The following is a 26,534-nucleotide window of genomic DNA, read 5'->3' on the forward strand; positions in this document are numbered from 1 at the left end:
AGTAAAAGTTGGAAGTGCCCGAAAACAAAAAATGAAAAGTGGAAAAATGAATATTTCCAATTTTACCATAAGCTGCAAAAGCCATGGGGAAAAACTTATAGCTTTCCACTTGAATGAGTTTAATTAAAGCAGTTCAAAAGCATAAGCCATAAACAAAAAATATTCTTTTCAACTTAATTTCAGCAAAAAGCTGATAAAGCACTTAAGTTAAACTATTGCAAACACCCCTAAATGGCTCAAAAGTTCCATGACAAACGTAGAGATTAAAGAAATAACCAAAAAAGTTTTCCGAACAGCATATGTTATTGAAGTCAAGAACATGCATAATTAATTTATCTCATGTCACATAATATACTAGTGTATACACAGAATTACACTACCATAAAAATCAAGAAACTACAGCACATGACAAAATTATTAATAATAGAAGAGTTCAGCAAGAAATCATGTTTTTTTCTGCATCTGCTTCTTCTGCAACAAAACAGTATTAACCACATCCTTCACAAATACATAAAAGCATTCTCTGCAAGAATTAGGCATTAGACTGAACTTCTGAAGTTGCCGAACTTCAGTGGGATGAGAGCATATAATACCTGGGATAGAACAGGAACCAGCCTTTGGATGCTCCAAACCACATGCAGCTAATATAGAATGTGTAGCTAGCCGCGCAACTTCCTTAAATGCATCAACTTCTGGAGAACCCACAAATAGATTACTAAATTTCCAATCGAAAACACATATAACATTCAAGGTTATCAGAGTCCATGAACAAAGAGAGTTGTATATACTTCCAACTGTTGAGCAAGTAGCCAGATATCACAACCAGTCATTGAATGTCCAATGTATGAAATTTGGTGTTCTTAAACATGTTGTGATTAATGACAACTGAGTCACAATTCTGTTATTTAAATAGTAAACACTTGAGCAAGTAAATTTGTGTAAGAGACCTTTAATCAAACAGTACTTTTACAATTAAGTAAAACAATTATATTACACAGTTATGATGGGTATACGAAATTCCTGAATGATAACTTTTTCTCATACCAATTTTTTTATAAAGATCACGCTGAGCAAAGAGGACAAAAGCTGTGGAAATTTGGGCATTAACCAATATACCTAAAAGTTAAAAGTTTATTTTTTCAATTTCAAGAAATAAAAATTTCAAATGGTAAACATAACAGATTAGAGCAAAGTCTAAGACACCCATAGTTAAGTTACTGCTTCGATCATTCCAACCTCCTAGAAATAAGTAGTTTTGAGTAATATCAAGCGTATGTTGTGGACTTGAGTTCAAAAGGATTGTGCGGCTTACCTAATTTCTCCGCTTTAGTTTGAAGTTTTAGGTTGAGTTTTACAAGAGACTGAATCTCACTCTTAGCATCATTATAGAGCTGGCTGGCAACGTATTTTTGCTCCAACTTGCTTTTCTCCTTGGGATTCTTTATCTTGCTACAGGAGGAAGAGGTAAGATTGACCCCTTTGACATCTACATTCACCAGCATTGATTCTGACATGACTGATGAACTCAAGCAGGTGGGCTCTTTAAATGATTTTTCAGCTGGTGGTTTCTCATCAGTCCTCAAACTAGCAGTGCACGTGTATGAGGGAGTTTGCGTACCTTCAGAAGATCCCAGTTCTTGGTTAGTTGGTGAAAGGCCAGACAATGAACCCCTAGAAAACAACTTTGTAGCATCCTCAGTCATATGCCGCCTCCACTTGTGTTTTCCGGACCCTGAAGATGGCTTATTATCGTAAGCCTTTTCAAGAGAATAATGGCAATGCCGACTTGTTCCAACACTTCCCACATTCTTTGATCTATTCTGTTGGCTATCTGCTGAATGTCTATAACTCGTACAACCAGCACGTTCAATGGCGTTTGGTTTTCTTGTAGTGCATTCTGATGCCTGATGTACAATGCTGGGCCTTCCACGACCCTGTCTGATTGACTTTGCCTTATCTAACATCTTCCAAGCTCTGTCTATCTCATGTGCCTCAATGTCATTAGTGATAACAGAAGAACTACATTGAGCTGTTGATTGCAGATTTACGCAAGATACTGAATGTTGTTCACTCACACAACTCATGGATTTTTTACTAGAGATATTACCATCACCTGCACTAGAAGAAAAGTGCAAGATACCACTTCGAAAGCCATTCCAGTTTTGACGTAATACACGTATACGATCATGCAGATTGCGACAACGCCGCAAAGTTCTGGCGTTTGGCTTGGTTGGATGTTGTGCAACAGTTTCCAGGCTTGTTGAAATTGGTATATCGATACTATTGATCATACTAGTTTCAACATTATTAGAACTAGGAGGTGGTAAGTAATCCGGATCTGAAGAGGCGCTTCTGTGACTCTGCACTGCTGCATGACCACAAGTTTCTCGTACAATATCAAAAATAGTAACATGTTCATTAGCTGATGATATTTTGGCGAGGGCATCAAAACTAACTTGAACGCCAGAATCAGTATTAGTTTCACTTTTCAAGCGCTCCTCCCTCAAAAGTGTACAGTCCTGGCAATACCAATCACCTTCAGGAACAGTTACACCCAGACCAACGCAGTAAGTATGAGCAGCAGAGTCGCAAAGATCACACAAGAGTAGGAGGCTTTCATCTGCTACACCGTGACACACGCTACATTTAGCTTCTGAATATGGATCTGGAGGCCCAACTGTTGCATTTCCAAAGTAATGATAAACCTGCATAGTGAATGGACTAACATTAATGATAATGAATAGAGTCTGCCTCTGATGGGATTATGGCTTTAAGGTAGTCAAAATCCGGGGGTACACAGCTATCTTTCATATGATTAGTAACATTCACATTCGCTGTTGAATAACTACAACATGCATTAACTATTCCAATTTAAGGCATGCTACTAGATGAGGATTAACCATTATGCCCCTGTTTGATTAATGGTTTTAAAGAAGTCAATATTTTGTCAGTACTCACCGTCTGTGAGACGTGTGTTATTCCTTTTTTTTTTTTTTTTTTTTTTTTTAAAAGAGAAGGCTTGTTCCCCAATTCTCCTCCTGGGACTCAAACCGTGACCTATCTTTCATTTCACCAAGATGCCATCATCAAGCCATAAGGACTTAGAAATACTGTAGCCATAAAATGTTCATTTTATTCACAAATATCAGCAATGCAGAGTGTTTGTTCTGGAAATTTAAACAGAAACTAGAAAGAACACAGACCGTCTGCCACTTGATATTTGAAGTTCAGAACTACACTTTGCTGTCACACAATCATAGTGTTGATTTAAGAAACTGCTACACTTCCTATGCTCAAATGTGACTTAGCAGGGGAAAGCTTGCCTCATACTATGAAGAGAATAAATTTAATTTCTTGGTGATTTACAAGGTGATTATATGAGGCAATACATAGAAATGAATCTCCAGAAATGAATACCTACGATTAGTCTAGCTTGCACTAAAATATATGGACAATCACCTAAGAAAAACATACTAATAAGCTTACTATTCAAGACCGAGGTAATACTATAGAGATGATGACATCACTGTTAACATTTCAATAGCCAAATTCACTCATTCAGCAGTCCACAAAGCTAACCAGTATACTAATGCGCCTAAAACTGAATTACCAAAAGCGCCAAGGATTAAATGAAGAAGCAAATACTTCTCATAACACAGGAGATTTTGGTTAACAAAAGGAGAAGCAAAACACACCTGGTCCCGAACAGGGACATGAACGATGCGCTCAGAGGCGAAGATGGGCGGCTTGGGAGGGCGGCGGATAGCGGAGAAGCGGCGCTTGCATAGGGGACATTTGGACTCGACCTTTGCCCACTCCATGATGCAAACGAAACAAAAGTAATGGTTGCAGCTGTCAATGTATCCTCTGCTGACTCCGGCATCGCCAGCTTCCGACAAGCAAATCCCGCAACAATCGGCCGATTCATTTTCAGCTTCCGCTTGAATCGGCAATGATTCTCCCTCCTGGATTTTGGATTTGCCTTTGGAGATCAAAGAGGGCGGAGAATGAGGAGGTGGGGTTATGGTTTTGATGCGTTTGTTCGGAGAAGCATCGGAAGATTCTGGGCACATCGCCGCCAATTCTGAAGATTCCAGCGGCAAAATGAAACCGAGCGTTTCTGTTATATTACGTTGGCGAAGGAATTTGCGAGATAATCCTACGCCGGATTTAGGCTGGGTGAATTTGGAGTAATTTGCATTTCGGGACCGTCAAATTAGTCATTTTTGTACTTTGCACACTTACATGTTTATTTATCTTTAAAAACAAATTAGATCGATACCTCTAAAATTATATTTAATTACACACAAGCACCCAATGACTCTCATAGAATTGTAAATACATATCTTCAAAGTGTAAATGTATGGGCATAGCAAAAATTTACATGACCAGCCCATTATGGACAAAAATTTACATTGACACTCCCTTAAAAGTGACTTATAAATTTATTATATATAGGGTATTTATGTAATTAAATTTAATTTCAAAGAATATTAACATAATTTATCCTATCAATGATTTTATACTTTCCCAAAAGGTGATATACACACTGCCCTTTGGAGGAGAATTCAACTTCAAGAGTGCCGGGCCGGTTGGTTTGTTGAAATGGAACCGGGAGGAATTCAAGCGGCCGAAATGTGAGATTAAAAGACTGGAGGCTCGTTTTCTGTAGCTAGAAAGGAGTAGCCTCGATGCTACAGCTCAACAAGAGATGAATAGGATACAAAATCAACTACTGGAGTTTGAAACTCAGGATTTGCTAAAGTGGGAGCAAAGGAGCAAAGAACACTGGCTTCATGATGGTAATGGCAATACTTGTTTTTTCATTCTAGAGCCTCGGCAAGGAAGCAGTTTGATACTATTGCTAGGCTTAAAGATAGTGAAGGGGCGTTGAGGGAGGAGGAGGAGTATTTTCGTTCTCGCTTCGCATGCCATCATCCTCGGGAAGGGTGCATAGATGAGGTAGTGTCTACAATCCCACCGCGTGACACCACTGAGATGAACTCGACTGTTGCTGAATCTTTCACGGTGGTTGAAGTGAAACAAGCCATATTCGGTATGTATCTCTTAAATTCTCCTGGCTACAGTGGTACGCCCTTTTTGTTTTTTCAGAAATTCTGGAACATTATTGGATCTAATGTGACTAAACTTACGCTACACATTCTTAATGATCAAATTTTGTTGCACAAAATGAATAATACCCATGTTGTGCTTATTCCTAAGTGTAGTAATCTAGAAATTTGTTTCTCAACTCCGTCCTATTAGTTTATGCAATGTTGTTTTTAAAATCGCATCTAAATGCATAGCTCAGACTTAAAGGCCCTATGGATGATATTGTATCTCTCACTTAATCCGCATTTATCCATGGTCGTTCAATTATGAATAATGTGCTCCTTGCTTTCGAATTGAATTATTTTCTCAAAGTGTCACCTCGATCAAAGAATGAGTATGTTGCTTTGAAATTAGATATGAGCGAAGCCTATCATAGGGTAAATGGTTTTTTTGTTAGATGTGTTATTCTTCGGTTTAGGCTTTTGAGAGTAGCTATGTGAATTTGATAATGTTACTAGTGACAACTGTATCGTACTCGTTGACTTTAAATGGTCCTCACTTTAAGTTCTTTAGACTGGAGCGTGCTATCTAGCAGGGTGATCCGCTATTGCTATATTTGTATATTATCTGTGCAAAAGCATTCTCTTGTATGCTTCAGGAGGCAGAGAGGAGGGGAAGGTTGAAGGGGTTAATGATCAATGCTAATGTACCGCGTATTTTGCATTTATTATTCGCAAATGATACATTACTATTTTGTGAAGCCAACGTTGATCGGCTTGGGGAGATCTAGCGGATTATTCCTTATAAGTTGTTGCATCAGGCCAAGAGGTAAATTTTTGTAAATTAAGTATGGTTGTTGGTGGGGGATGAGGGAGGAGCAAAAATGAAGGTTGGTAGCAATGTTGGGTGTTAGACTAGTGCATTCCATGACCGTTACTTTGATTTGCCGGCAATGAGGGGGAGGTCTAGGGGAGTGTTGTTTCACAATATTTGAGGTCGTTTCTTGGCTAGGATGAATGGGTGGTATAGGAAACTTTTATCACAAGTCCGGAAAGGGGTTCTGACAAAACCAGTCTTCCAATCTTTGCAGACTTATGTATTGTTTTAAACTTTCTGATTGTTTGGTACGGGATTTGGAGTCGGCATCGGCTGATTTTTGGTGGTACAGTAGGGAAAAAGAGGGTGCATTGGGTAGCATCGCATAAATTGTGTCAGCCTCTTGGGGTGGGGTGGGGTGGGGGTTTCGTAGTTTGAAGGCATTTAATATAGGAGGACTCTTAGTTAAACAGGGGTGGCGTCTTGTGACACAGTCAGGTTTTAAGCGCTAGTTATTATCCTGTCAATTTGTTTTGGGAGGCTTCGGTAGGGACTCAACCCTCACTAACGTGGAGAAGTATAGGATTGCTCGAGAGGTGTTGAGAATCGGGTATAGGGAGCAGGGTTGAAGGCCAAAATTATGCAATATAATCTGGTGAGGAAATTGACTAAGAATGGTATGTTCTCGTTCAAGAGTGCATATGGTGCTATTATGGAGTTAGTTGAGCTTCCTGTTACATCTTCCTCTGGTTCGTGTTCTGTCATTGTTGAGGGATGTAGGAATTTTGGCAACGTTTATCGGCTGTACATGTGCCGTGGTGGGTTCAAGTGCAGGAGTGGAGGTTCTGTGAGGGGTTGTGCCAACGTTGGCAAATCTCAACCAAAGGAGGAGGTAGATCAACATTGTGTACTCTGTAATGTCGAGGTGGAATCTATTAAGCACATTATGCTGGAATGTTCTTTCACAAAAATTGTTTCGGTGCTATCAAACATTCCTTGACGCGTTCTGGAGGACTAGATGGGGGAAACACCGGAATGGATCTCATAGGTTTTTGAGCAGCAGAAGAAAGAGGAGCAAGCTCGGTTCCTTACCCTGTGGTGGGCCTTGTGGCAAAATCGAAACCAAAAGCTGATGGAAGGAACTGTTAAGGAGCCTCTAAGGGTTCTCGAGGATGCTATTATTACATTCTTAGGTAATTATCACGTTGCTAGGATCAAATAAAGGGTTGGACTTCTTGTTTAGTTCATGTTTCATGTGAATACTAGAATTGTCGACGGGGTTTTACTTGGGTGGTATTGTGCTGTTTCAAACCCAAGGTGTTTTTTCTGTTTTGTATGAGCTGGTGTTTTTTTTTTAGTGAAAATTCATCATTTTACTCTAAAAGGTAAATATCAAAGAAACGATAAAAAATAAGAAGAATATTTTGCTCAAATCAAATTTGATAAGATATGATGAATCACATTAAAGAATATTATTTTATTTAAAATTATTCAATAAACGTAATACACTTATTATATGAATTATTGATTTCATCATCCTAATTCATACAAATATTTTGATTAATTTATTAATAATATCTCCATAAAATTAAAAAATGATGAGTCTAAAACTACATTTATAATGCATGATTACATGAATTAGAAAGATGGAGCAGGAGCAGCCACTGGACCAGCGGCGGCGCCATCACCGTTCAAAATCGCCAACATGGTTCTATGATTCTCCTTTTGATTATGGCAGAGCGTTGGCAAAGACAGTCCTACACAAATTATGACACATAAATAATTAATGATCGAATATATAGTTTTATTCACCTTAAGAAATTCGCAACGAATACATAATGAATAATCAACAAAATTAGTAATTAATTTTTCATATAAGATATTAAAGTTAATTACCTTCACCGGCAGCAAGGTTGAAAAAGAGCTCAACAATGTTGGGGCAGTTTTGATAGCAAGCAGGGGAACAGAGATGGGCAGTGAACTCAGATGAGAGAAAGACATCGGACGATATACTAGTGGATTCACGATGAACACCACATGCTTTCACGCAATGATCTGACTCAATATATCCGTATAATCTCTCTACCACAACCTCTGATGTCCTACACATATAATCAATTTCTCCTCGTCCAATTTTGTAGCTCTCCAGCACACACCTCTTTCCAGTTGATGAGATCGCAAAGGAACAAAGATTTGCAGGCAAATTTTCACAAACCACCTCCGCTGTAAAAAAATAAAGATTAAAAAAAAAATATTCAATAAAAAACAATAATACATATATAACAATTTATTATCATAATTAGGATAATCAAAATAATATAAAAACATAATTTCACATTAATTAAATTTACATGGAGGCCATACCTAAGGTTCCCTGAACGAACAGAGAACAAGCAAAGAAGATAACCAATGAAAATCTCATTGAAGAAGTCATGCTTCCCTTTGGATGTGGGTTTTTATTTTTTCTTATTTTTTTGGTTTTTATTTTTCTGAGATTCGAATATTTTCTAAACTGGCATCAATATACCTTATGAAAAGGCCAATAGGTCTGATGGGAATGTTGGATGGAACAACTTATTTATATATGGTGATGAAGAGAGAGATAGAAAAAGAGAAAATTTTCATAACCTCAAAAATTCAATTGAAATAAAAAAGAATATAAAATCCAAAAATTCTCTGAACCACAAAAATTCATATAATTTCAAAAATGGTAACTGATGAATTTCTATTTTTAAATACTATAAACACATACATATATCTCTATCTTTCTCTTCCTATTTATAGAAAATAAGGAAAAACAAGAAATTGATCCATTCAAAGCTTCCCAACTGCTATTTCCATGGGGATGTAATTTATTCTATTTTTAGCATTATTTTTTTTTAGGTTAAAGCGATTGCAATTCGAGCTCGTAATTTTAAAGTTAGAGAATTTTAATTTCGTCAATTGCATTAGTCTTCATTGACCATCAAGTAAGAGTTATTTATTTATTAATGTGTGGCAATTTTAATTTATTTTCCTATATAAAATTTAAGATAGAACAAGTACTTAGAAAACTATGCGCAGCAAGTTTGCAAAATTCAAATTTCAGAACTTGCGACAATAGAAAACAAATTGCACAAGCGACAGATGGTTAAAAGTGTGTTTGGTTGGGCTGAAAAATGGAGGAATAAGAGAAGCGGAAGGAAAAATTGATATATAAGAGAAGATCTTGTCTTTGGTTAGAAGGAAGAGATGGAGGTGAAGTAAAACTCGACGTATATGAAACTCCTCAGAAGTCCAATATCGTTTTCATCCAAAATTGGGCAAGAAAGTGAAAGTATAAGGTCAAAAAGATAAAATGTATAGTTTTTACTTTTATTTACTCTATTATCCATATATATATATATATATAATTTCTCTTTAATTCTTTTCTCCTTCTCGCTAATAATACCATACATAATTGTCAAAAAACAAAACAAAATCGCTGAAAAATTACTGCATCGAAGTCAACAATCATGTAAACAATTTTGTTAGTAATTTTTATTTATTTAAACTAAATAGTTTAGAATAAATGAACAATACCTATTTTGATGAATATTTTATTAATAAAAAATATTCTTATTCTTATTTGATAAATATTTTACTAATAAGATTTGTGAGTTTTTTATAGACTAAAATTATATTAGAATAGTATTAATTTATATATTTTCTGATACAAAGAGAAGAGAAGGGTAAATCAGTAAAATTATAAGAGTTAGTCTTTTCTTCTCAATCTGTTTTTTTCGTACCAAATAAGGTTAAATATTTAAAATTTACTCCACTTTCAATCATACCAAACAATTTAAAAAAAAACTATTATTTTTTTCCTCGCCTTCCTCTTTTCTTTTCCTCTCACTTGAATCGAACAAACCCTAAATCAAAAAAATCATACTACTTTTTTTATGTTTAATTTGGTTGGGGAATGTTGTTATGGGATTTTGAAGAAAATCCAATTAAATATATACTTGTTAGATTGATCCCTTAATGTGATACTCATTAATCTATAGCCTTAACATTTTATTCATCTTAGAATTCTCTCCAACACATTTATCTGTTATATTCTTTTCACTAATTTCTCTCGATAGTAGTTAGTTTATCAAGCAATTTTAGGTCCTCCAGATAATTAGAGTTTTGTCATAGTTTTGTATCCTTGTAGAAACAATATTTATTATACGACTTGATAGTTAATGTACTTGCTAGCAGTTTATACATATTTTGGTAATTAAGTTTTGACGCTGTTGTAGGGATTTAATTTAAGATTATACCAAAACTCGTTAATCATAATTAATTTGAATTTTTTTCGATTATCTAATTTTTGTGCTCTTTCTTGCAATTGTAGAAACAACCATGGTGATCCGGGTCGAAATCCACACGACCTCCTTGATCGGACGAACTGGTCCTCCAATCGGTTTGAGGTCGCTACATCTCCCAAACTAGTGATTGGGTCCTGAAAAAAGAAGCAGATCGTTAGGCTTGCTGGGGTGGCCCCACCTAAAATCCTCCAATGCTTAAGTCAGCGTTTGGTATTGTGGTCGTGAAACCAGGTCGCTTGCGAGCTGGAGAGTCGAAACGACCAGATAATAAAGAGTGGTAAAATGAACCCCCTATTAATACACTAACTATGGAGTATTTATAGTAAAAGACTGGATGTCTGGTTGGTCCAATGGGCGTCTTCCACGTGTCTCTGGTTGCCTGGGTCGAGTCGTCAAACCTGGGTCGGGTCATGTGATCGAAAATGCACGGATCATTCTAGTAAAATTGAAAGGGCAACATGGTCTTTCTTAGACAAATTAAGGTTTCATCTCATCACATGGCAAACACAGGAGTTGGAGAAAGACCTCTCATGGAGTATTCTTTCCCAACAACTAAAGGTACGATACTCATCGTTGCCAACTGTCGAAACTAACAACTTTTAAAATCAAACTGACCATAATTCAAATGATTCAGACAAACATACAGTTTTTGTGTTTATTTAATGATGATCCTAATGCACATATTCCTAATTTTCTTAAGATTTGTGATACTTTTAAATTTAATGGAGGTAGTGATGATGTTGTTAGAGTTAGATTTTTTATATTTCCGTTACGTAATAAGACCAAGAATTTACATTAATCCTCACTTGCTGGTAGTATCACAACATGGACCGCATTAATACATAAATTTCTTGTTAAATATCTCTATCCCTCTAAAAACTGTTAAATGATAAATGACACCACTTCTTTTGTACAGTTAAATAGAGAGTCATTATACGAGGCACGAAAACGATTAATAATATACTTAGAAAATACCATCATCATGAAAGACCAGTGTGGCGTTAGGTTCAAACTTTTTATAATGGAGTTACTATGGCTAATAGGGCCACCAGTGATGTAGCTGCAAGTTGATGAAAAGAAAAATTAATTATCTTTTAGTGTTTCTTTTACTTTTTATATATAGGGTGAAATTATGTACACCTCACAACTTTGGTGCAACAAGAGAAAAAAGTACAAAATAATGACTAATTCTTTTATTCATAAACATCAACTTTTTATCTAATGTTATAATTCAGGAATAATATTTTATAACAATTACTCTGTTTTGACTTTATATATGTTAGATCACCTCCTTACAAGTATAAAACTATTATTCGAAAAATACTAAACGAGGGGTTAAATTAAAATTTTATGTAATTTTTTTTGTTGACATCAACATTTTATGTCCAAATCGTAATGGAAAGACGTCGATTGTAAATGAAAAACTTTCGGATAGGGTGTAAGTATTGTTTCGTAAAATTTCACATTAAAAAAAAAAAGAATTAGGTGTAATTAACCTTATTTTTAGTTTTACTAGTCGTTGTGGCACCCCGTTCTTGTGTGTATATAGTAAATAATCTTACCATATTTTATAATATATTATACATAAGAGAAAAATATATAAATAAGTACATTACAATTAAAAAAAGAACTCATTTATGAGTTAATGTAAAATTTAAGAAGTTAAATAAGTAGTTATTTTATAGTTGAAGGGCATTTTTTACTTCATAAAAAATTGGTGCAGCGGTATCATTAACCGCCGTTTGTAAGTGTAGAGGATTTTTTCCTTTTATAATAACTAGCCGTTGTGGCACGCCGTTATTGCGTACATATAATAAATAATTTTTCACGTTTTAAAATACATTGTAAATAAGAACAAAATATTCAAATCGATACATTATATTAAAAAAGAAAAGAAAAGAAAACTAATTTATTAGTTAATGTATAATTTGAAAAGTGGATGAATTAGTTGTCTTAGTTGAAGGGCATTTTTAACTTTATGAAGAATTGGTACAATGATGTTATTAATCGTTATTTATGAATATAAAACTTATTTTCTTTTTATATTAGTATAGATATAGATTTAAGACAACTTGGAAATGGAACTAAATTTCTATATATATAAAAAAAAAGGAAAATAGAACTAAACAAAGTAAAACGAATCTTTGAAAACCCGCCGATTACTACCCAAAGTTGCCTCCATATAGTAAGTCGTGCTCTGGGTAGCACGATTTGGTCGGCTTCGGCAATCAGCATCAGACCTAAAACAGCAGAAACTCCCGCGAAAAACCAAAAGCTTCAAACCCCAATATACCCGCCAAATCCCAGAAATCTATCTACTTAATTTTCTTCTGCCATTCCCAGAAAAAGAGAACAAAGACTGTGAAACCCTAGTGGAGAAGGAAAATGAAGATCCGAACGATGAAGCTCCGAGAAGCCCACAAGAGAGATGACGAAGGGGAGAGCTCTGTGTGCTCCATTCTGTGGGCTTCCAATGGCGACTACATTGTTACGGCGTCGTCTTCCGACAATTCGATCTGCATTCATACTGTTGGTTCGCCTTCAAATATGCCTAAGTTTCTTCGCAACCACCGTGAGGGCGTTACGGCTTTGGCCCTTAGCCCTAATTCCACCTGCCTCGCTTCTGGATCCCTCGACCATTCTGTCAAGCTCTACAAATTTCCTGGTTATTTCTTTTCGTCCTTTTTCATTTTTATCACCACATTGAGAATTGAGTTTGTGGGGCTGTGTTTTAAGTCTCTTTTACATATTCTTGGGCATGGAAATGTTTTGGTGTGAATTTAGGTGATGCCTGTTTATAGCTTAGCAGTAGAATTAAATTGTTGGTTGACCTTTTGGAAATGCCATTGAACTATATTCACCAATTCGTTGGCAAAAAGTGCATGCAGCAAAACATGTTTCTTTATTTTATTAAAGTGCCAAATCGTTCAACAATTTCATTTGCAGAATTTGCCGATATCAGGGTTTGATGTGTTTCTGTGGGTTCAGTAATTTGCATTTTTCATTGAATAAATATATCGAAACATGGGGTCAATCTTTTCTATATTTAGATCAAGGAGCTATCGTTCTTTTAAGCCTTGTTATCACCATACATGCTTCAGACTTAATAGTATTCATAGGCAATGTGATCATCTTTCTGCAGGTGGAGATTTTGAGACTAATATAACTAGATTTACATTGCCAATTCGTGCTGTTGCTTTCAACAAGTCAGGAACCATTTTGGCTGCCGCTGGTGATGATGAGGGCATCAAACTTGTCAATACAATTGATGGAACCATTGCAAGAGTTCTTAAAGGGCATAAAGGATCTGTCACCAGCTTAGCTTTTGATCCTAAAAGTGAATACTTGGCTTCACTTGATTCAGATGGGACTGTCATTTACTGGGAACTCCAGTCTGGAAGTACAGTTCATGTTCTCAAAGCTATAGCTCCTAACAATGGTATAGGTTTTTCAGTGTTGAACGTACTTGCATGGAGTCCAGATGGAGAAATGTTAGCAGTACCGGGTCTGAAAAATGATGTGGTAATGTATGACAGAGATACTGCTGAAAAGCTGTTTTCTCTTAGAGGGGATCACACACAACCTATCTGCTTCTTATCTTGGTCACCTAACGGGAAGTATATGGCTACCTCTGGATTAGACAGGCAGATTCTTATTTGGGATGTTGACAAGAAGCAGGACATTGATAGGCAGAAGTTTACTGAATGCATATCTTGTATGGCCTGGAAACCCCATGGCAATGCATTGGCAGTTATTGATTTCATGGGGAAGTACGGTGTGTGGGAATCAGCTGTACCACTGACAATGAAATCTCCAACTGAAGATATTCCTGGTTTACATTCAAAAAACAGCAATGGCTTCCTCTTGTTTGATGAGGAAGAAGAACCAAGTGCATCAGGGAATTTGAGTGATCTTAATGAAGATAGCCATGGTGAGTTTGAGCCACCTAGCAGAAAAAGATTACGTAAGCGCTCTAATTATGACGATGACTGGGAAGAAGATTGTAATGACGAGCTGGAATCTATTCCCAAAGTTGGATCTCGTAAGAAGGCTTCTTATGGCCACAAAGATAACCTTAGTGGGAAGAGTGGGTCCAGGCATATGATAGTAACTGCCGGGTCAAAAATGCAAGAAGCTTTTCAGCCTGGAGCTACTCCTGCACAGCCTGGAAAGAGGCACTTTCTGTGCTACAATATGCTTGGAAGTATAACCACAATGGAACATGATGGATATTCACATATAGAGGTATCCTGTTATCTTTATTTTCTTTCCTCTGATGTTTAGTAGTTGCAATTTTCCTGAAAACCATGTCTTGTTTGCTATTGAGTGGAATGGAACTGGAAGAATCAAAGTGGTAAAACCATGATTGAACTTTGCTGCATCAGACAGTGTATTTTGCAGATTAAGTTGTAATGACTGTAAGAATAAAAGCTTAAAGAGGAATTACTTTCCTAATTGAAAAACCTCACGTATGTCAGGGTAAACACATTTTACGTTAAGAACACTGCGCACTTTGATCCAACTATTGATTTGTCTATTGAACTTAAATATTGCTACAGATCAAGGCTTAAGAAATTCATACTGTCAACTTGCATTACTGCTAGAAAATAATCAATGTTTGCCATCTGACAATTTAGTTTACATGACTTAAATGCAGATAGATTTCCATGATACCAGCAGTGGTCCACGTGTTCCTGCAATGACTGACTATTTTGGCTTCACAATGGCTTCTCTAAATGAGAGTGGGAGTGTATTTGCCAATCCATGTAAAGGCGAGAAGAATATGAGCACACTTATGTATCGGCCCTTCAGTAGCTGGGCAAATAACAGTGAGGTCAGCCCTCGTCATCTTTTCCTTGTATGGATTAATATCTTCTTGCAAGTGCCATAGTGGATGGGTTTAGCATTCTAAGTTTGCATTTGCCCTTCTGCTAAAATACTATCTTTAATTAACTATAGATTAACCAGATTTCCTTATGCATATTTAGTGGTCTATGCGACTTGAAGGGGAAGAAGTTAGAGCAATAGCACTTGGAAGTGCTTGGGTTGCAGCTGTTACCAGCCTTAATTTTCTTCGTATCTTCACTGAGGGTGGTCTGCAGGTCTGTAAAGATTCTATCATTAAGTTCTGAACTCTAATATGGACAGAAACCTTCACTTTTGGTTTGAAAATTACAGTTCCTCCCCTTTTACTGATCTGTATCAATAACCATTCATACCAGTCAACATAACAGAATTTGATGGCGTCATCATTAGAACTTTTAGAAACCTGCCACAATGCTTTCACATATTTTGGTGATGTCTTAAATCTTACAGTTACCCCCTTTATAATGTGATGAACATAACTTCTCTATTCCTATAAAGATTATCTCATAACTGTAAGAAACTACTGTACTTAAGAAAAAAACTAACCATTACGACTCATATAGAGTTTTTTAACGATCCTAGTTACTGACTAAAATACGCCTTGCCATCAACAAAGATACCCAACTGAAAACATAGCACAATAAAATTTGCTTCATGGCAATTTATAATTTAGGAAATATTTTTTCAAATAAAAAAGTTATAAACAATGTATTCTCTAGAATACAACATCAAGCTTAACAGCACGTAGAAGTTGAAGTTATGTTCTCCTTGTGCTCAATGGCCACAGCAACATGCTTGTGAGGAATTCATTTTTATCCGACATTCTGCAATCATGGGTTCTAACCTCAAGTTCATAATAATTAATTTTTTAGGGTAAATTATGTTGATACCCCTATGAGGTTAGGTCAAAATACATAGACATTCCTGTCTTTTGTAAATTATAGCTACTTCCGTCAGGAGGGTTAGTATAATGTCATTCCTGTCTTTTGCAAATGAGAGCTACTTCCCTCAGGAGGATTAGTATAATGTTTTTCAAGGGGTGTTTATGTAAGCTTTGCCTTTGAATTGAATAGAGGGTGTAGTTGTAATTACAATTATAATTTGAGGGTGTGTACTTTGCAAAAGGCAAGGGGTGTGTGTATTTTTGGCCTAACTTCAGGAGTGTTAATGTAATTTGTCTATGTTTTTGTGATAAATATGGAATCCTGATCTCAAACATTAGAGCCCTTGGTAGTCATGTCTTCTATACCATTCAATTTTACCAGCACATTACAAAATATTACATTGCTCACATTGTTTTAGGCTTCCATAAATATGCCTAGTGCGTTTCTGATAATTGCGCAAGGAACCAATGTATTTGTCCCTCTTTGAGTCCCTCCGCAAAAGGATAAAAACGATAGTTATCAAGAGGAGAAGTTGTGTAACATACACTTTCATATTAAAGAACATATTATCTGCTGTAACTATTAAACCTCAGAGAAGGCCTTTAGCAAATTCTGTCAAGTTTGATCAAATTCCAATGGTTAGAACGGGTATTTTGTAATTCTGAAAACAAGAGAACTTTTATCCATAGTGACAAGGAAGGATGACATAATTGATTTTAGTTGAATATGCATTTAGTAACAAGCTCTTGAGTATGTCTGTTTCCGTCTAATAACTTAAAGATTCTAATTTGGCATTTTCATTCTAAGTTTTACTTAAACAATCTAATTTGGCAATTTCATACTCAGAGATACGTTCTCTCTCTTGACGGACCAGTGGTCACAGCAGCTGGCTACAAGGATGAATTGGCGGTTGTCACCCACTCTTCCCCTTCTCTGCCCACAGATGAGCAGGTACTGTCGAGATATTCTACTGGTGATCTCTAGAAAAGTTTAAACATCATGCACCTGTCTATCAACTCACCTAAATCTAGAAGTGGCTAAGAAGTTTAAGCATGCATTGCGTACTTCCTTGGAGTTAGGGATTTGTTTACTTAAGTTAGAATTTACATTTAAATTTCAACTGAAAGTTTGATGCAACTCTATTTGTAATGTTCAATTTGGTATTACTTTAAGATTGTGATTGTATATTATGATATGATGAGCACAATTATCTTTGAAGTAGGTTAATTGGTAGTGATTGTAGATTGCATGAAAATCTTCCCATTGCAGATGCTTGAATTTAGAGTCTTCAATATTGCTTATGGGACGCAACCTCTCAGAGGACGACTCCCATTGACTCCTGGGTCATGTTTAACATGGCTTGGTTTCAGTGAGGAAGGCCATCTAAGCTCTTTTGATTCTAAGGTGCACATCTGAGCTTAATATAATTAAAGTTTCTATATGTCATTCATCTGAAAATCGAAGTAACATGTATGTAGGGTGTATTGAGGGTCTTTACAAGTCAATATGGGGGGAGTTGGCTCCCACTCTTCAGGTGCTATATTATAAATTATAGTTTTCCTGTGTGGACCTTTATATATCATGTCTTTCATTCACATTTATCTGAAACCTCATTATCAGCGCCAGCAAACTGAAAAAGCCTGATGAAAATTATTGGGTCGCTGGACTGAGTGCAAGCAAGTTATTCTGCATTGTTTGCAAGTCTCCTGAATCTTTCCCACAGGTATAGTCACTATTCATACATGTTATTCTCATATTTTACTGTATGATTTTATATACTGATCACCTTATTTTAAATAATGGCTTTTTGCAGTCCACTCCAAAGCCAGTCCTCACCTTGCTAGACTTGTCGTTCCCTCTTGCTTGTTCTGACCTTGGTGCAGATAGCCTCGAAAATGAATTTATGATGAACAATATGCATCTCTCCCTGGCAAGTTTTCGCAATTGATTAAATTCAGCTATTTGCTGTCAGTGGCATATAAGTTGTCATAGTGATTCATTGTTCAGTAGTTTTCTCTAATTTAGACATGCTAATCAGATTGAGAAACCATTTGAGGTTTGCATTCCGTGGGGAAATTGATGGTGGTTTCATTTTTCTTCAGTGCTTTCTGTTTTCCTTTTGGATTCTTCTTATGTTTTACCAACATCTATAATTTTCAGGTCCAGAGAAGTATAGAAGAAAGGGCAGCCTCTGGTCATGACACCACCTCACTCGACGATGAGGCTTTCAATCTGGAAACTTCACTAGATAGATGCATCTTGAGGCTCATTGCGTCCTGCTGCAACGGTAAGTTTGTAACTAGCAGACAAAAATCTTGTATACCATTGTCATTTTTTCTTTCTTCATTTTTTGTTGTGAGTAATGTAATGTTATTGAAACGCAAGTCATGACTAGTCAATCTCACTTGTGTTCAGGTGACAAACTTGTGAGAGCCACTGAACTCGTCAAACTTCTCTCCTTAGAAAAATCAGTTAGAGGAGCCATCAAACTTGTAACGGCGCTAAAGCTTCCAAGTTTGGCTGAGCGCTTCAGTAGCATACTGGAGGTGAGATTTAAATTCCAGCTACATAATTCGAGTGAGCTTTTTCCTTATCATTCATTTATTGATTCTCACTTGCATGATTATAGGAAAAGTTGCTCAGTGAAACATCAGGGAACACGGTACTCCCTGACAGAAAGTCCAACTGTAATGGTTCTATCCAACACGATGTTGCATCTGTTAAGCTATTCACTGCACCAGAAATCAGTCAAAAATCAGAAGGGGTAGTTCCATCTCCAACACACACATTACCATCCACTTCCTTATCAAGTAAACAAAATGGCGAGGAGCCATGCAAAGATAGACATGGAAACAACATTCAATGTCAAACTACGACATTGGGGAAAGCAACTGACTTGAAGACTGCAGTGAAGTTGAAAGCTGATGAAGTGCACAGTCTGGGAGAAACTAAGGCCATGAAGGTGGATCAACTACATTTTAGTCGACCCTCTAACCCGTTCGCGAAGTCAGCAAGCAACCAAGAGAGTTCCTCTCTATTTGATTCTCTCAAGAAGATGAAGAAGTGAGACCTAGTAAGTACGGGTGCAAGTATATCAGCTGAAGCTGTTTTTATCAAGGGAAGAATGGTATTAACTTCTGTGCTAGATTAGTATTTCTTATTAGCAAATTCCCTACTGTGATTGCATAGATTATGTCATTACATGTATTAGTAGTAAATATGTAATTGTGTAATGCTTCAGTTTCATGTAATTTTCTTGCAATCTTGAGAAGATTACACCCAAACCCTTAAATAATTGAAATATATACCTAAATTTCACTTAGATATCTGTTTTTTTTTTTTTTTTATTGGAGGAAAATCCATAGATATCAAAAACCAATGTTTCGTACTTCTAACTCTTTGCTTTTAAAAGGAAAAAAGTATTAATTTCATTTAAAAAATAAAATACTGCTGCTGTAAAAATGTACCAAAAATCAGCTATCTGAAATTAAAAAACTATAAAAAAGAAAAAGAAAAGAAAAAGAAAAAACAGAAATTGAACAACCACTTTATGCATTTTGATAGTGTTTCAATTGGCAAAAGTTCAAATTATAGTGCTTCAAATACCGGGTTTGGCCAAACAGCAATAACGCAATTCAATTTTCACAGAGAAGCTAACCCAATCAACTAATCCAATCTAAATTTCATTTTTTACCACTCATCTTATCAAAAGCAGGAGAACTTCCAGAATTATTAAATCCCTTTTCTTGACAACAATGAGTCCAAGCACAAACCAAGCAACTGATTGGCATAATCATTAAGAACTGCCGATCCAGTGGAATCAAGAAAGATTGCAAAAAAGACAATACGAGTCAAACCGATTTTGTTGGCTTCTTATTTGCAGTCCGGGATGGGTGAATAAACGTTCAGACGCATACGTCAATTCGATAATATGGCAGAGGGGGGCAAACTCAATATAGCACTGTTCTTGTGAGGTTACAGAAAAAAATAGTTATAGAGGCAGGAGAATGAACTGTGCGAGAACAGTAAGTTCAAAATCAGATGCTCAATCTCGTCAATAAGTAATGAACAGTAGATTCATTTGCTTTCTCAAGTTCAAGCCAAATGCAAAAAAGCTACTGTATTGGAATAGTCCTAAAAAGACTGTTCATTTCAATGAGTTGCCCTTGGCTACTAACAGTCAAGGAACTCCCAGTTATCATCAGAATCTTCCATATTTCTTCTTCTTCTTTGAAGTCTCTTTTTTAGCCTGGCTCGAAACTTTAGGTTGTGGGTGGCTGGTTAAACAGAAACATAATGACTTAAAAACATTAGAGAGAACAAAGAGGAAGATATATAATCTAGACGGTCTAGATGTTATCCCACAATGTTGTTTGTCAACAAGTAAAAAGCCAATGATGACAGAAATGTTCAGTGCAGAAATCTTGAATCTGTAAGTGAGCAGAAACTTATGCTCATTTTCAGAGTTCCTATTGCATACCTGCTGTCACTCATCCTCCTTCTAACCCAACAAACTAATATTCACTAGAAACCTCAAGTAACCATTTGCATATTAAAGATTAGAAGAGTTTAAACATCATGTATACGTGCTCTTCTTTCATATGTCTTTTACGTAATGCCACAATCAGGAAAATCCCTTATGCTATGAGAACAGAGCTTAGTTTCATTAATCAGTCACAAGAATGCTACACGAGGCACTTTTTCAAGCCCTAAACCAAAGATGAAAGCATCTTAGAAGAAATGATGCTCCCTGGTCAGGGGAAAGACATTTAACATGAGTTCCCCATCTCTTGAGCTGACAGCCACCTATCTAGATATCTATACAAGGCAATTTGAGGAGAGAATAACATGCAAATAAGAGTCAGAAAATCAGTAGTAAACCCAAGTGCACCCTTTATCTATCTCTTCAAGAATTTCGATCACAAAAAGATGCGGATCCTCTGGGTAAAGCTGCAATTTTGAACTCCTTCAGGGGTAAAGTAGTCTTTTCTAGACAAAATTAGGATTACAGTCGTTCGGTTTGAGCCCTTTAGATTCTCTTGCTGTCCTTAGCATCCAACCCTCTGATTCTGGCGCACTTTTCCATGGTCTACCACCTATAAATATGGGAGGAGTTGACCTTAATATTGCTATTCATCTGTGATCTGGTTACTCTAGGTGCAATCTGCTACCTCTGAGTGCGATCTACTTGTCTTCGGGTATCTTCACTTCCAGGTACTTCCTTGTGACCTCCTTTTTCCTCTTCGTTATGTATTGGAGTCCTATCTCAAGTTCCGAGTCTAGCTCTTACTCATTCTCCACCAATTCGTTCCCGACCTCACGTCAGCTTTTAGCCTATAAAAATCAAGTCCGCCCTTCTTTTAGGATAGATATAGATGACTTAAAAATAGTAACCCCTAATGTGACCCTAGCAATACAAAACAATGTTGGCCAATGAACCCTGGCTTAGCATTGAAAGTATTTTACACATGACTGTTACAACGATTAGGAAAAAATACCATATCCCCAAAATTTTGAAATTATTCTTCCTTCCTCTTTTTATCAGATGCGCCAACCTCCTCAAGGTTGTCCCATTTCTGTAGTTCATCTTGATGCAGGCTTTGCTTTCTTCTTCTGCGCCCTGTTGCCCGCATATTATATATGTTAGAGATATGCTCTATGCAATTAGCTCCAAACTCTATTCGCCATATACTTGTATTTATCATAGTCATGCGTCATTTAAAGCTTCATCTGAGGCTTTAACCTAACTTTGATAACGTTTGGTCCCTTTACAAATTCACGACCTCGAAGAGGTCTGGGAATCAAGGTTTTTTTCTATCTCACTGTTAAACCCCACTGCGTGTTCATAGCTAACTTAAAATCAAACATAGGTCCTTGGAAGGACAAATTCTTTTTTATTTGTTCCCCAAATAATCAAGTTTGGTTTTTTCCTTGTGAATGGTGTACCTTAAAGCTTGAACCCAAAATTCGGGGGGGGGGGGGGTGGTGCGCGTGTTTGATTAGCAACATCACCCAATATCGATATAAAGCTAAATAGCTCTTGACGATGAGTGTCTTGAAGTTGGTCGGTCTCCGTCCAGCACCCTTTCAAGTCCAAGGTTCTTTAGGTGATGAATCTTCTCTCTTGTTCTAATTGTTTTGCTTCCATATATTGTGATTTTAAATATTTTCCTTCTTGCAGATCATATCATAATGGATGCTCGGATTGCGAACAGACTTCGTGCGAAAAGGGCTAAACAACCGGTCGTTGCTCCTAAAATAGATTCTTTGCATCCCCCTTCTACTCGTGCTAAAGATATTCCTGGATATCAGGGAGATCACGCTTCAACTGCCCTGGAGGCGAGCCCACATATCAATCCCATAGTCTGAACCTTGGAGGTTCGATTGAGGTTGCCAACGTAGATACTGATTCTGCAGTTGGAAACCAAGCTCCTTTGGTTGTTGAGGAGTCTAACAAAGAGTCTGAGTCCGAGCTAGCCAGAAAAAAATCCAAGGGCAAAAAGGTCGCTGAAGGTCCAAGCGAGCTGAAGAAATGTAAAAGAAAACATGAGAGCTCGCGATCTAGCCAATCTAGCAGGCGAAGTAAATCATCCCCCTCAAGAAAGAAAGCTAAAGCTGCTGCTGCAAGGGCTGAGGAGGAGGAGAATTTAAAGGTCGTTAAGGAGCTCATAACTTGGTGGAAGGAGGCTCAGGGAGAACTTCGAACCCCCTCTTATAGATCTGCTGAGATGGAGGATGACAAGCTGATACCGGACTTGACCATCTCTGCACAGAGTTCTGTGCTAAAGACCCACCTAGGTCAAAATTCGTGGGAGCTATACAAGTCCACCCTTCTGCCACGCGACCACAGCTCTTTTGACTCCTTTATTGCATATTCGGGTCGAGCACAACCTTGCTAATTTGCTTTCTCAGGTAAAACTCTCGTGAACAGGAATCGCGAATTATCCTTTATAACTTTCTAACTGAATTGTCCAACTGCATGTGCTAGGATACCGCTTTTGGCCATCATCTTGCTTTGGAAAGCACATACTAGCGACACTAGAAGCTCGCCAGTGATAAGATACTTGAAGAAAGAAAGGCTAAGCTAGCACCCTGTGAGAGAGAAAAAGCCAAGCTCGAAGCACGATTGCGAGACCAAGCCCTTCTATTCCAATCTGAAGTTACTGCTGCTAAGGAATCAGCTAAAGCAGAAGGCTTCTCTACAGGTCGCATAGCCGGTCAAGAAAAAAGATTAAAGAAGGGCCACATTGAGGGTTGCGAGGAGTACATTGCTTCAAACGATCACAAGCAACAATTGGGGCTGTGTGTGCTCAAGGTTGCGACAAGTATCTGGCATCTAACAATCACAAAAGACTTCTATCGGATACTCGCATATAGGGCGCTGGAGACTTTCTCTAGTCCCCTGCATTCCAGGTCAAGGTGGAAATCAGATCTGCTGACTACCTAATGCAGGGTTTTGATTGTTGTATCTTCCAGGTCCAGAAGTTGAAAGACGTCATGGAAGGTTTCGACACCACTAGCTCGATCCCACTTTGGATGGCGACCTCTCAGCCTTCCCTAAGGAAGAACCCCCAAACTGTGAAAGCGATGAGTTCGGGGTCTTGGTGGAAGAGATAGAAAAGATGGATGAGAGGACGAGGCCGACGAACAGATCTTAAGGCTTTTAATTTGACTTGTAATATGACATCTTTATGTAGATTGCACTGTCATTTCCCTCTTTTTGCATTTTTGTGATGGGGATGACCCTCGATCTCCAACTGATTTATATTTGAAACAATTCAGCCATATAATGACAACTTTCTTAATGCAAAATCTATTGCATGTCTGCGAACTCAAATAATTCCACGGAATAAATAGAATCAATTCTGAATCAATGTTGTAGCTTTTTAACCAAGGCAAGTTAGTTTAATTGATTCTCAACATGTAGAAACGAATAATTGAGAACCAAAACAAATTCACTATGCGGGGAAGAAAAAGAAGAGATAGCTTAAACTAAGGAATTTTTTAAACGACTAACTTTTCGAAATGACAATTTAATAAAAGGATTTGTTTCTATACAAGAATCAAGAGTGCAATCTAATTTAAAAAAGAAGTTTTGTAGAAAGGAAAATGCAAGTTAGTTTAATGGAGGAAAATACAAGTTAAAGCAAATTCATTGTTGTGGGAAAAGCATAGAAGAGGAAGCTTAAATTAAGAAATTTTTAAAAAGAATAGCTTTTCAAAATGACAAATTTAATTAAAGGATTTGTTTATATATAAGAATCACGAGCGCAAGCTAATTTAAGAAATAAAGTTTTGTAAAAAGGAAAAAATGTAGGTTAGTTTGAAAAAGGAAGTTTTGTAGAAAAGAAAATTTGGCACATTCATTTTGAGGTGAAAAATAGAGAGGAGGTAGTTTAAACTAAGAATTTTTTAAAAAGACTAACTTTTCAAAATAATAATTTAATAAAAAATTTGGTTATCTATAAGAATCACGAGGGCAAGCTAATCTTATAAAGAAAGTCTTTTAGAAAGGAAAATTCTACTTAGTTTAAAAAGAAGAAAGTGTTGGAGAAAGCAAAAATTTGAGAACCAAAGCAAATTCATTGTGGGGGAAAACACAAAGGAGGTAGCTTAGAGTAAGATTTTCTTTTTAAAAATACTAGTTTTTTGAAATGACAATTTAATAAAATGATTCACAAATAAAAATCACGAGGACAAACTAATTTAAGAAAGGAAGTTTTGTACACAGAAAATGTAAGTTAGTTTAAAGAAGGAAGTTTCGGAAAAAGGAAAAAGTTGAGAACCTAATCAATTTTATTGTAGAGGGAAAAGCAAAGAGGAGGTAGTTTAAATTAAGAACTATTGATCAATACTAACTTTTCAAAATGACAATTTAATAAAAGAATTCGTTATGTATAAGAATCACAAGGGCAACCTAATTTAAGAAAGAAAGATTTGTAGAAAGCAAAATGCAAGTAAGTTTAGAGAAGAAAGTTTCGTAGAATGAAAAATTTGAGAACCAAAACAAATTCATTGGAGGGAAAAACTAAGAATTTTTTAAGAAGACTAGCTTTTTGAGACATAATAAAAGAATTTATGTATGTATAAGAATCATGAGGGAGCCAATTTAAGAAAACAAGTTTAGTAGAAATAAAAATATAAGTTAGTTTAGAGAAGGAAATTATGTTGAAAGAAAAATTTTGGAATCAATGCAAATTCATCATAGGGGAACAATAAAGAGAAGCTAGCTTAAACTAAGAAAATTTAGAAAAGACTAGCTTTTGAAATGACAATTTAATAAAAGAATTCATTTAAGAAAGCATGTTTTGTAGAAAGTAAAATGCAAATTAGTTTAAACAATCAAATTTTGGAGAAAGGAAAATTTGCGAACTAAAAGCAAATTCATTGTGAAGGAAAAACAAAGAGGAGTTATAAACTAAGAATATTTCTAAAAAGATTAAATAAATGATTAGTTCAAACAAGGAAGTTCTGTAGAAAGAAAAATTTTAGGAGAGAGGAGGTAGCTTAAACTAAGAATTTTATAAAAAGACTTGCTTTTCGAAATGATAATTTAACAAAAGAATTCATTTATGTATAAAAATCACGAGGCCGAGCTAATTTAAGAAAGGAAGTTTTGTAGAAAGGAACATTCAAGTAAGTTTCAAGAAGGAAGCTTGGCAGAAAGAAAAATTTGAGAACCAATGCATGACGATGTTGAAAATGCAATATTTTCTTTTTCAAGTAAAACAAAAGATTAAAAACATGACTTTCATTATAGGGGAAAACATAGAGTGGTAGCTTAAACTAAGAAATTTTGGACAAGACTAGCTTTTGAAAATGAAATTTAATACAGGATTCATGTTTGAATAAGAATCATGAGGACAAGCTAATTTAAGTATGAAAGTTTTAAAGAAACGAGAATGCAAGTAGTTTAAAGAAATTTTATAGAAAGAAAAATTTGCGAGTAAAAGCATAATTAATGTGGGGGAAAAACCAGAGAGGATGTAGCTTAAATTAAGAGTTTTTAAAAAACACTAGATTTTTGAAATGATAATTTTATAAACGGACTCTAGCTAATTTAATAAAGAAAGTTTAGTAGAAAGGAAAGTGATAATTAGATTAAAGAACGATGTTTTGTAGAATGAAGAATTGGGAAATCAAAGCAAATTCATTGTGGGGAAGAAACAGAAATAAGATTTGCTTAAACTAAGAATTTTGAAAAAGACTTGCATTTTGAAATGACAATTTAATAAAAGGATTTATTTTTATGCATAAAAATCACATGCTCTAAGAAAGAAGTTTTGCATAAAGAAAAATTTAACACCCAAAGCAAATTCATTGTAGGGAGGAAAAAGGATAAGGTGGCTTGAAGTAAGAATCCTTGAAAAAGACTAGTTTTTCAAAATGACAATTTAATCAAAGAATCGTGAGGATGAACTAATTTAAGTAAGAAAGTTTTGTACAAAAGAAAATGCAAGTTAGCTTAAAGAAGGATATTTTGAATTTGAGAACCAAAGCAAATTCAAGCAACTTCATTGTGTGGGGGGACACAGATGAGTTAGCTTAAACTAAGAATTTTTTAAGAAGATTAGATTTTCAAATG

At 36.1% G+C, this 26,534-nt stretch overlaps 3 protein-coding genes across 3 annotated transcripts; 1 reads left to right on the forward strand and 2 right to left on the reverse strand.

Moving 5' to 3' along the window:
- Window positions 312–4,235, reverse strand: LOC105162393. Its single transcript, XM_011080394.2, has 3 exons — window positions 3,696–4,235; window positions 1,313–2,705; window positions 312–692 (listed from the first exon to the last, which is right to left on the reverse strand). The coding sequence occupies exons 1-3, from the start codon at window positions 4,071–4,073 to the stop codon at window positions 445–447; spliced, it is 2,019 nt and encodes a 672-aa protein (XP_011078696.1). The 5' UTR covers window positions 4,074–4,235; the 3' UTR covers window positions 312–444.
- On the reverse strand, window positions 7,425–8,428 carry LOC105162404. The gene is made up of 3 exons (XM_011080402.2): window positions 8,233–8,428; window positions 7,765–8,091; window positions 7,425–7,625 (listed from the first exon to the last, which is right to left on the reverse strand). The coding sequence occupies exons 1-3, from the start codon at window positions 8,300–8,302 to the stop codon at window positions 7,507–7,509; spliced, it is 516 nt and encodes a 171-aa protein (XP_011078704.1). The 5' UTR covers window positions 8,303–8,428; the 3' UTR covers window positions 7,425–7,506.
- Window positions 12,390–19,262, forward strand: LOC105162415 (WD repeat and HMG-box DNA-binding protein 1). The gene is made up of 12 exons (XM_011080412.2): window positions 12,390–12,864; window positions 13,342–14,444; window positions 14,857–15,033; window positions 15,188–15,301; window positions 16,796–16,900; window positions 17,219–17,353; window positions 17,428–17,483; window positions 17,570–17,672; window positions 17,763–17,879; window positions 18,110–18,236; window positions 18,365–18,495; window positions 18,579–19,262. Exons 1-12 carry the CDS (start codon window positions 12,585–12,587, stop codon window positions 19,014–19,016), a joined length of 2,886 nt encoding a protein of 961 aa, XP_011078714.1. The 5' UTR covers window positions 12,390–12,584; the 3' UTR covers window positions 19,017–19,262.

The sequence above is a fragment of the Sesamum indicum genome, linkage group LG1 (genome assembly GCF_000512975.1).
Source record: "Sesamum indicum cultivar Zhongzhi No. 13 linkage group LG1, S_indicum_v1.0, whole genome shotgun sequence".
Taxonomy (NCBI): Eukaryota; Viridiplantae; Streptophyta; class Magnoliopsida; order Lamiales; family Pedaliaceae; genus Sesamum; species Sesamum indicum.

What these genes read in the sequence shown, in the direction of transcription:
- LOC105162393 (XM_011080394.2), bottom strand. Translation starts at nt 4,073, where the DNA reads ATGTGCCCAGAATCTTCCGATGCTTCTCCGAACAAACGCATCAAAACC. An exon ending in ATGTCCCTGTTCGGGACCAG is followed by an intron (nt 2,706 to 3,695) that starts GTGTGTTTTGCT and finishes TTCACTATGCAG; the next exon opens with GTTTATCATTACTTTGGAAA. An exon ending in AACTAAAGCGGAGAAATTAG is followed by an intron (nt 693 to 1,312) that starts GTAAGCCGCACA and finishes TGGGTTCTCCAG; the next exon opens with AAGTTGATGCATTTAAGGAA.
- LOC105162404 (XM_011080402.2), bottom strand. Translation starts at nt 8,302, where the DNA reads ATGACTTCTTCAATGAGATTTTCATTGGTTATCTTCTTTGCTTGTTCT. An exon ending in GTTCGTTCAGGGAACCTTAG is followed by an intron (nt 8,092 to 8,232) that starts GTATGGCCTCCA and finishes ATTTTTTTACAG; the next exon opens with CGGAGGTGGTTTGTGAAAAT. An exon ending in CAACCTTGCTGCCGGTGAAG is followed by an intron (nt 7,626 to 7,764) that starts GTAATTAACTTT and finishes TAATTTGTGTAG; the next exon opens with GACTGTCTTTGCCAACGCTC.
- LOC105162415 (XM_011080412.2), top strand. Translation starts at nt 12,585, where the DNA reads ATGAAGATCCGAACGATGAAGCTCCGAGAAGCCCACAAGAGAGATGAC. An exon ending in CAAGCTCTACAAATTTCCTG is followed by an intron (nt 12,865 to 13,341) that starts GTTATTTCTTTT and finishes ATCTTTCTGCAG; the next exon opens with GTGGAGATTTTGAGACTAAT. An exon ending in TCACTGAGGGTGGTCTGCAG is followed by an intron (nt 15,302 to 16,795) that starts GTCTGTAAAGAT and finishes TTTCATACTCAG; the next exon opens with AGATACGTTCTCTCTCTTGA.